The 11,150-nt window shown below is 43.7% G+C and overlaps 1 protein-coding gene across 1 annotated transcript; it reads left to right on the top strand.

Moving 5' to 3' along the window:
* The first annotated feature begins 9,412 nt into the window (after positions 1 to 9,412).
* On the top strand, positions 9,413 to 9,943 carry LOC124553287 (speckle-type POZ protein-like). The gene has a single exon (XM_047127169.1). It carries the CDS (start codon positions 9,413 to 9,415, stop codon positions 9,941 to 9,943), a length of 531 nt encoding a protein of 176 aa, XP_046983125.1.
* The last annotated feature ends 1,207 nt before the right edge of the window (positions 9,944 to 11,150 follow it).

The following is an 11,150-nucleotide window of genomic DNA, read 5'->3' as shown; positions in this document are numbered from 1 at the left end:
TCGGTTGTTTTCAGATGACGCTGTTGTTTATCAGAAGATCAAAACAAACTGAAAAACCGTGCGAAAAGTGGCAGTTGACCATAAACAACGAAAAGTGTGAGGTCATCCACATGAGTGCTAAAAGGAACTCGTTAAACTTAGGTTACACAATATATCAGTCTAATATAAAAGCCGTAAATTCATACTAAATACCTAGGTATTACAATTACAAACAACAAAATTGGAAGGAACACACAGAAAATGTTGTGTGGAATGCTAACCAAAGACTGCGTTTTATTGGCAGGACACTTAGAAAAAGTAACAGACCTACTAAGGAGACTGCCTACACTACGCTTGTCCGTCCTCTTTTAGAATACTGCTGTGCGGTGTGGGATCATTAACAGATAGGACTGACGGAATACATCGAAAAATTTGTATTATCGCCAAATATGGGACAGAATGTCACAGAAATGATACAGGATTTGGGCTGGAAATCAGTAAAAGACAGGCGTTTGTCGTTGGGACGGAATCTTCTCACGAAATTCCAATCACCAACTTTCCCCTCCGAATACGAATATATTTTGTTGACACCGACCTACATAGGGAGGAACGATCACAACGATAAAATTAGGGGAATCAGAGGTAGTACGGAAATATATAGGTGTTCATTCTTTCCGCGCGCTATACGAGATTGAAATAATAGAGAATTGTGAAGGTGGTTCAATGAAACATGTGCTGGGCACTTAAATGTGATTTGCAGAGTATCCATGTAGATATAGATGTAGATAATTAAAGAAAATTTAAAGCTGAAATTTAAAATAAACACTGAAACCAAATTATTAGTATTCCTCATTAGGTGAATGCACAGAACCGTTGGACTATGTCTCGTGAATGTACGTACAAAATCCTGCATGTGAATATTGTGGTGTTAGTAACAAAATTTGTTTCTCAAAAACACTATTAAAATCATATTAAAAGTTCAGAACTCGAAAACCAATGAAGCTGTATACTTCAGAAGTTACGTGTTACTACAACTTTACATAATACACGCCATTTTAAAATTCGGTTGCTATCGGGAGAGTGGAGGAGAAGTAAAATTTTTGAGTGGAGTGAGCGGGTACGCACCGCGCCGTGTAAACTGTGTGTTCATCTTTAAGGGTACGATAACTTCATTTTACTCACTCCTCTGAAGGCAGCACAATATTTAGCCGGCCGCAGTGATCGAGCAGTTTTAGGCGCTTCAGTTTGGAACCGCGCGACCGCTACGGTCGCAGGTTCGAATCCTGCTTCGGGCGTGGATGTGTGTGATGTCCTTACGTTAGTTAGGTTTAAGTAGTTCTAAGTTCTAGGGGACTGATGACCTCAGATGTTAAGTCCCAGAGTGCTCAGAGCCATTTGAACCATTTAGCACAGTATTTGCACTCCTCCTGCGCTACCAGTGGGCCGTCCCATTCTACGGCGAGCGCTCACAGCCCACGCGGCCAGCAAGCTTGAGCGGCCTTGCTCGTCCAGCCGCTCCTCAACAGGCCTGTTGTGGTCAAGTGTTACTAGAAATTAGTTTTAACGTATGTTCAAGGGTTGAAAAATTGTGACCGGTCACTTTTTTATGATAATTTATTTTGTCTTTACGAGTTTCACGCTCGTTCAGTCATATTGCAACGGACAGAGAAAGTATGGACTTAGTTGTTTGTCATTTGCACAGATTTTGTATTCGATGACCGCCCACACAGATTGTTGTATTGCACTGTATTGTATTTTAACCGGGAACCTAGAAACGACAGAGCGGCTCCGTCCCCGCCGCAGCCGCAGTGGTCCGCAACCCCACGACGACTACCGCAGTCCACTTCACCCCTCCGCCGGCCCACACCGAATCCAGGGTTACTGTGCGGTTCGCCCCCCGGTGGACCCCCCAGGGAACGTCTCACACCAGACGAGTGTAACCCCTATGTTTGCGTGGTAGAGTAACGGTGGTGTACGCGTACGTGGAGAACGTGTTTGTGCAGCAATCGCCGACATAGTGTAACTGAGGCAGACTAAGGGGAACCAGGCCGCATTCACCGAGGCAGATGGAAAACCGCCTAAGAACCATCCACAGACTGGCCGGTTCTCCGGACCTCGACACAAATCCGCCGGGCGGATTCGTGCCGGGGACCAGGCGATCCTTCCCGCCTGGAAATCCGTGCGTTAGACCGCAAGGTCAACCAGGCGGGCTACACAGATTGTTACTATCATTCCTCAATAAATTTCTTTCTTGGAAGACTACTCTTCCTGAATCTGTGTTCTAGAACAGGTGCCACAATTCTAGGTAAACTGACGAAAGTGCTGCGTCTGTTTCTTCTGCCCTCGTCTTTGCGCTGACAAAATTTTTTAGCACATTATTTGCTGTTTCACCTGGGACACAAACATGGCTACCTTTCCCTAATATTGTGTTATTCTTTGAGGATAGTGTTCTTCAGCATTTATTTTTTTAAAGTTCATACAATGCCAGTAAGTCACTTCTTGTTTGTTTGGATAGTACACTGTATGCCGATGTCTGTTATAAATCACCAAAAGTTTCACTATGGTGGTCTCGGTGGGCTCCATTATGCAAGCACTAAAACACGGAACACTACTTGCCAGTCAGAGGTCAGCTGCAGTACTGAACTTACGGAGGATGCCACGCACACTGAGAACTGTTGCAGGGACATGGAACTCTGAGCATGAAATTGGGTGTGGCATTCCTCAGAACACGTCCCAGGTAGCGGCGGGCAGGCTGGTGTATCCCTTCTTCTAGAACAGCCTGCAGTGTCCTCGGATCCGCGCAAATGTCTACGCATTCCCTCTCCGTACAACTTTCACTTCGTGCTTGTCTCACAAACAGGGATAATGAGGGCCACGTGGTCAGCACACGGCTCACCTGGCCGTTGTCAGTTTTCGTGGCCGGTGCCGCTACTCCCCATTCAAGCAGCTCCTCAGTTGCCCTCACAAAGGCTGAGTGCCCTCCACAGCATTTGCCAGACCTGGATGCATCCAAGTGTTAGCCAAGCCCGACACCGCTTCACTTCGGTAATCTGACGGGAACCTGTGTTACAACTACAGCAAACGCGTTGCCGTTGACCCCTGTACATTATATACACACCGAAAACTTAGTAGAAACTCTTCACAAAGAGGTATAAGATGATGCTATTTTTCTCAGCGTGTTAACCGGTTTAACAGAGACCACCAGCTGCATCCTCAGATAACGTTCTCGTCTACAAGGATCTGTAACATTTGGATGAAGGAAATGTGGAACAGATCTGACGTTTCCCTCTCATTTTTTTCCTAACAGAAAGCCTCTACTTAACTATGTAGCATTGCAACAACAGCATAATATCTACTATTAATAGAAGAAATATCATTTTATCCAGTTACTAAAACTGGGGAGCTAGAGATGATTGCACGAGGAGCTGCTCACATGGTAAAAATGGGAAATGGCAGAAAACGTGACGGTAGAAAAACGGAAGAGATAGTGCTCTGGAAATGTGTAGAACATATGTTCAGAGCACCATACATGGTCGGTTCGTTGATATGGGATATAAATTGACCAAACTACATGGTCATCAGTCTCTTTTTTCTCAAGCAAACAAGTCCCAAGGTAATACAATTAAAAGAAAATGAACTTTGGCAAAGTGAAAGGACATACAAGTAATGGGGAACCACACGAAAAGAGCAAATGAAAGAAGCGAACCTAGGGGAAAACGTACACTAAAAAAATGTTGAGGAAGGAAATAAAATCATATAGCAGATGGCCTAGTCTGGCTGATCACAAGAGTAGCAAAGGATGAGCCAGCCACTCTGCAACATACTTAAATCGCCAGCCTAGAAGTCAAGGCGAGATGAACACACACAGGGAGAAGACGAACACCAAGGCAAACAAAATGCAAGGAAAGAGTTACGAAGGGATAGAATGGAGGGAGGGTGGAGGCATGGGAGAGAAGGCCTGTCACCCACCCTTAGACTACATGATAAAAGCCCCCTCACGAATAAAACGTACAACTAAATCTGCCTTCCGGCATTGACGCCCAACACAATAGGTAGGGAGCTGGGAACGGCACTCCAACAAGATGTGGACGTCAGTCATGTGGGAGCCACAGCGACGCTGTGGTGGGTGCTCGCAGCGGAGGAGGTGACAGTGTGGTGGCCACCTGTGGCCAATGCAGAGCCGGCAAAGGGGGACAGAGTCACTGCGGGTGGCTCGCATGGATGACCGCCCCACATTCGTTGTCGCCAAGGAGTTTATTTGGCGTACTCGGGGTGTGCCATTCAGTATCCCAGTTAGCGAAAACTTTTCACTGGTAGCGGCGGAGGTAGGGGCCACGTTTTCGTGGTTGTAGTAGATTAATGCTGATAATATAGGTAGACAATAAAACGAAGTAGTCAATTCTATTTTAACAGTTTATTTTACAGTCTTTTTCAGGCTTTAGTTGTTGCAAAATGACGAAGAAGTACCGTTATATGTATAGTTGATGTGGCCTTGTTTTCGATTACTATGAGTGCAAAAAGTTGGAGTCGAGCTAGACCCACACAATTCCTTAAATGAGTTTTCATTATTTTCAGTTTTCTGAGTGATCATTTGACTGTTGCACAGGAGACAGGTATTGAGTAAAATAATAAAACTGCGGTAATCACTTTCGTAATGTCGCTTTCTCGCTTTCCATATTAGTTATGATTTTCTTATCCAAATCCGAGCCAATTCAGGTAGAACAAAGTGATATGTGTTAATAAATTGAAGATAAATAGGACACATATTATATTAAAATATGTACAGGTCACATTTTTGTAAAGAAGTTGTTTCATCCTCAGTGAGGGGAAATGATGGTGTCAGGAAATTAAATATCTGACAGACTGCTCTCATGCAAGTAAAACGTGTATTTAACTAAGATGTTATTGTATCCAGTGCATTTTTGAAAATAACAGCTTTAAATATTTCATCCCTGTTTCAAAACTGGTGCTCAGAAGCTGGTACATTCAAATGGTTTTCAACTTTCTTTTGCAGTTTTTCGTGAAAATTCGGATCAGTGTCATACCATTTTGTAGTTTCACTGTCTTTGCGCTTGAATGATTGAAAATCATTTCTAAAAAAATATCAATTTTGTTTTGACATCTGCTAAAGCTCTACTTGCCTCATCCAAATCGATATCGCATTTTTGTAAAATTTTGGAAGCGTAATTGATTTCATTCAATATTTGGTGAATGATTTCACAAGGGAATACGGACTCGAAACTTGGTTTGAATACTATCATGCTTCGGTATGGTCGTCTTTACCGGAACTTTTAAATACTGTCTCTGACAATTCCTTGATTATATTCAAAAATGAAATTTTATTGGAGATAGCGTATTAACTCCACTAGACAATTTGCTCAGATTTAATTTGTTTTCAGTGTGGTTTCTCATGCCCCAGTGAATTTAGACACTAGATCCCAACGCTAAAAGCTATTCCCAAAAGCTACGTGAGTTTTGCATTGCTGCGAAAAATGTCTGTATTTCCACACAACTGCTAACGGCGTCATTTACCACTAAATTCGAATTACGACTGGTGCAATGTACATACTTGACTATTGTTAATCTGCTTTTTTAAGCCATTATAAATACTACTCGTCACACTGGCCCCATCATAACCTCGTCCCAACACATTTAATATCAATATTTTTGGCATTAAAAAATAATTCTGTCATCTGCTTGTCTAAATCTGCCGTGTCATATTTGATGACTGCATAAAGACCTAGAAATAATTCTTTTACTTCTGTATGCACTGTTTATCCATTTTCCGATCTGGTTAGTACAGCATATCTGAGTACAATGCGTAGCTGATTTATCTTCGATGCATCCAGTGTAGTGTCCATTACGATGGCGAAATCGTTGATGCTCCAATTTGTTGTAGCAACTTATTTTGAGGTTCGTTCCCTAAGCACCGATCACTTCGTTTTGTGCTGCTATGGTATCCTTCCTCCTGAAAAGTTCTCTCGATGTCCTCTCAAAGCGAATGAATTCCTTGTTAGAGTCAGTGTGATTTCGAATAACCTTGTGAGAACCATTTTCCAAAATGATGCTTCTTTACAAATTTCAGTTTCAGTTTCCTTCTCGATGATATCATTATTTTCCAAAATTTGTACACGCCACATGCTTCCTTATGGCCACATGACAAACTGTTTCCTTTAATTCTATCTGGTAAGTACCTACAGTCCGGATTATCTGTTTACCTGTACACCTTACATTATTCCTTTGCAAGGCCAACAACCAGCAAGGTTGACAATAGGCATCATCTAGAATTGGGGAATTAACAGCCAAAATCAATTAACTGGTTCATACATAGATATTGAAACATAGTGGGATGTGAATAACACCTGTTGATCTGGTGGAGATCTTTAGGAAATGGTCCTTAAAGCCATAACGGTCCCATGTCAAGAATTAGACGTTTTTATTTGTCACTCAATGTTTTCTTCACGAAGTTTTCCACGACATGGGAAGCTTTATTTAGCCTTTTGAAGAGTGTACAGGTCGTCGGTTCTTTCCCTGTTTTCTGTGCCATGGAGATTCCATCAACATAATCGTTGACGTCTTCGTGGCTGGCGGTATTTTTAAATACAATTATTATCGGATCGTCCAATTGGCTTCTGGACACATACCACATTGAGTTACAATCCACAAAAATGATTGGAGCGGAAGTACTTGTAGAAGACTGAGTAAACGATTTGTCAGTTTTGGTCAAGGAACGTAGAATAAGAAAGTTATGCCACATAGGGTTAGCTTATTCCCATTGGTCAGCGACTTGTTACATCACCTGCAACCAGGCGGCAGCAGTGTTGGTTTGTAGTGTATGGTACATTATAACATAAATTTCTTCACGTCCCTTCTCTTTCCCTTTAACTTAAAGTTTTGCGCTGAACGGGTTCACAGCACTTTGCGTTAATGTTATATTACAAGTTCCCGAAAGAAATGCGTTAAATATTGAGAGCAATGATATATCACTATGCAAAACTAGTTTCCCGTTTACACTTAGGTATATTTCAGCATTACTTCGTATTCACAACTTTCTGCGGAGTTTTGATGTTCTAATATTTTCCTTCTAATTCGTCTTTCTACTACTTCTGATTTATTAGATTCACAGTACGCTCAAGTAACATTATGACGAGATGAGTCGTGCTGCAACGACGCCCATAAGACCGAAAACACTCTCACAACAGCACAGATATTGCCGGCATATTCGCGCTGACTGGCCAGCCACACCAGCTAACTTATAGTTATGTGAACAGCTGCAGCTAATTTATAGAAATGACGACCGACAGAGAAATAACAAAACAGCAATTGCTAACTGGTTTTAAGACAGTGAATCAAAATACTTTAAACTTCACAAACAGATAGTTCAACTGCCAGTTAAAAGCATATGTCAGTTGAGAAAAAGAGTAGATAAAGAAAGTGAAGTCACTGAGGGCAGTACTTACCGTCATTAACCCATCCGATAATCTTTTAACGCCCTCGATATCTGCATCCGATCGAAACAGCCCTACAGGTCGCCACTGGAGCTGTTACATACCACACTGATGACGGACCGATCACTAAAACAATCCACAAAACCATCAATGACCAAGATCCATATTTCCTGTTCTTCTTTTGTCAAATTCAGAGTGCATCTGTTTACAGTACTTAATCGGGATCTATGATGAACGATCATTCGCTTAGTGGAATTCCCTACACAAACTGTTAAGTTGCCATGCTTTTTGCCATATTATTGCTTGCGTGTTACAACGTGGACCTCGATGCCACGGAGGATTCTGGGACCATATGGAACAAAGCCTTCGCAGACATGGGGAGAAAAGGCTGGGGCTTTGCAGAGCGTGCAATTTCGCGTGAAATATCCACAGTTCTCGACGTTAGAAATGACGCATGGCAGCAACAATGTTCCTTAAAAATACACAGTAAGGACTTCATATCCGAACGTGATCACACACTGTACTGCGAAACCCACTCCTTGTTATTCCGCGCCACTCACTATTAATTCACAAAGATTGGCACCCACGGCAACTCCGAATTCAAACGACTACACCCGACCGGAGCCAGGGTCCAGTCTTAGTGGACAAGAAATACGCCCTCTTATGTTTATGCTATATAGGTCGGAGATATTGCTGTGTTCACAGCTCGTGCAGTTCGAGGTTTCTTAATCAGGGTCCATAAAATTGGAAGTCGAGAACACTTGACTCAGCTCAGATATTAGGAAGCTTTTTCGAACATCGTTCATGGATGCCGAGGGACCCTTCGTCTTGGAGGGTCCAGGGCACTGATCTGCTTAGACCTTTGATAGCTATGCGACTGCTGTCCACCTGTGGCTTCAGTCAGTATTGTTGCAACCGACATACAATGAACCTCATTTACCAAATATTGCTTGATACAATCCACCTGTATCTCACAGAATATGTAGGTTGAACACCATTAAAACCAAAACACTGCAGGAATGGCAAATAAACTGGTACTCCTGCCTAATATCGTAAATGGCCCCCGTGAGCATGCGTTGCGCCACAATATGACGTGGCATGAACTCGACTAATCTCTAGAGTACTGCTGGAGGGAAATGACGCCATGAATCCTGCAAGGCTGTCCATAAATCCGTAAGAGTGCGAGAGGCTGGAGGTCTCTTCTGAACAGCACGTTGCAATGCATCCCACATATGCTCAATAATGTTCTTGTCTGGCGAGTGTGGTGGCCAGCGGAAGTGTTTAAATTCAGAAGAGTGTTCCTGGAGGTACTGTGTAGCAATTGTGTATATGTGGTGTAGTATCTCATATCACTCCAACTTCACACAACCCACAACATTACAGAGCCTACTGCAGGGACTCGTAATATGTTATTCATGCCGAGAGGAAGCCGATATGGTGTTTGTGTACAGGCAAGCAGATGAAAACGGTCGAGGGACAGTATGTCTTACGCCCTCCAGATCTGTTGTATGCACAGTCCGCTATATCCCTGCACGTTGTCAGTCTGAAAGGACTCGTGATCACACAAACGCCCAAAATGGGTTTCAAACGTTGAGTGATGTGTTGGGTGTCTATGAGGGTACTCGTTTTGGTATAGCTGTGCGGCCTCTCGGCCACCTACATTTTCTTGGCGATGCACAAACACCATGTTGGCTTGTTCCTGACATGAATACCAGACCATTCTGCTGTTTATAGTACGCTGCGTCAATCACACGGCCCCAACACAAGCAACACACGGGACATGGTCAGACGAAGTGCCAGTCATCAGCGACAGCTATCATAGCAACGACACATTTCCAGACCCCTATTCATGGGGACATTTTTCTTCCATTTCTAGTCAGAAACCGTCTCAGTAGTTTGCCAGTTTCATTAATCTTCACCGTGTAGAGAGTGCTGTGTAAGGGCAAAGCTCTTCTGAGTTAGTCTGTGTTTCAGAATCGTCCACAATGGAAGCAGTGCATGAGGTCAGCTTGGCCGCCCTGCTGGACGCTGGGGACGGAGCCGTCGTGACTCTGGTGGCCGGCGACACGCGGCTGGTGGCGCACAGGGTCGTCCTGGCCGCCAGGAGCCCTGTGATTGCCGCCATGTTCCGCCACGGCACGCCGGAGGCCAGCAGTCACCAGCTCGCAGTCCCTGACATGGAGGGCCCAGTCCTGCAAGAGCTGCTGGGCTACCTCTACACCCTGCAGGCGCCCCAGCTGCCCTGCATGGCCCACCAGCTGCTGGCCGCCGCTGACAGATACGGAGTGTCCGTCCTGAAGGCAGAGTGTGAGCAGCAGGTGGCTGCACAGCTGTCTGTCGAGACTGCGGCGGCCACCGCTGTCCTCGCGATTAGGCACTCTGCTGACAGCCTGAAGCAGGCTGCCGTCGCCTACATTAAGGCCCACTTGGTCAGTGTGATGGCCACGCAGGCCTGGGCAGATGCAATGCATAGCCAGCCTGAAGATTTGATCGAAGTGTGTCGCCTTGGTATCTGATCCACCAGTGGAAGCCAGGTGAGCACAAGACAAGCCACTCATCTGTGTTGCTCAGTTTTAAGTATATGTGTATATCTGAGTCATAAATCTTTCCTACAAAGATTGCTTACCTGGGTCTATGATGTTAAATTTATCGTTAGCAATGGCCTGTCTCTGGTAATTTATGCAGCCTTCATTAAATTCTCATAACAGGTTAATCGAAAGTCTAAGATGAACTATGTTGATTAGCAGATAACTTAGCTAAAACAGGTCTTGGGAGATACTAATGATCTGTAGCTTCTTAAATTAGTTTTAAATTACTGCCAATCAATCCTTCTGTTATTTGCGTAAGTACAGGAAGATGTAAAGTAGGTTTGTTAGTTAATTGGTTACATGTTCTGTAAATCATTTGAATGATTCTTTTATTGAAATGATTTGAACGAGTTAGTTTACAGGCTGTGTATACATGACTAGTGCTAAGAGTAACGAGTGCATTGCTCCTGCTCATGCAGCTACAGTTAGAGAAATATTTTATGTCTTACATGCTAATAGTTTTGAAGTACAAATTCAACCATGGAATGGAGGGAGTTATCTTCTTGTTTTTGGCCCAATGGTATATGCTGTATTATATTTGTCTCAGTATGTGGTAGATATACCAATCTTGCCGTTTTTCGAATTCTGTTCACATATCTACCAATTCATAATTTTGATGCCAACCATACTAAGTACACATTAACTCTTGCAATGTTCTAGATGCTAGCATAGTACTGCAAACCTTTGACAGGAGATCATAAATTCCTTGCCTGTACTTTTGAGACCATTCTGATAAGGTTCCTTGTATTTCAACCACAACAACTGTAGTAGGTGAGGGTCTGTCATTCGCATTACTGTTGATTGTAGGTCAATTTATACATATAAGGATCTGAGTACATCATCCACTGGATGCTTGACATATTTCCTGATTGAAACTTCCTGCAGGAGAGCTTCTGTAAAGTTTGGAAGGTAGGAGATGAGGTACTGGCAGAAGTAAAACTGTGAGGACGGGGTGTGAGTCGTGCTTGGGTAGCTCAGTTGGTAGACCACTTGCCCACGAAAGGCAAAGGTCCCGAGTTCGAGTCTCGGTCCGGCACACAGTTTTAATCTGACAGGAAGTTTCATATCAGCGCACACTCCGCTGCCGGCCGCGGTGGTCTAGCGGTTCTAGGCGCGCAGTCCGGAACCGCGTGAC

This window comes from Schistocerca americana, chromosome 11, assembly GCF_021461395.2.
Source record: "Schistocerca americana isolate TAMUIC-IGC-003095 chromosome 11, iqSchAmer2.1, whole genome shotgun sequence".
NCBI classification, from domain to species: domain Eukaryota; kingdom Metazoa; phylum Arthropoda; class Insecta; order Orthoptera; family Acrididae; genus Schistocerca; species Schistocerca americana.
This window is presented reverse-complemented; position numbering and strand designations above follow the sequence as displayed.

What these genes read in the sequence shown, in the direction of transcription:
- LOC124553287 (XM_047127169.1), top strand. Translation starts at nt 9,413, where the DNA reads ATGGAAGCAGTGCATGAGGTCAGCTTGGCCGCCCTGCTGGACGCTGGG.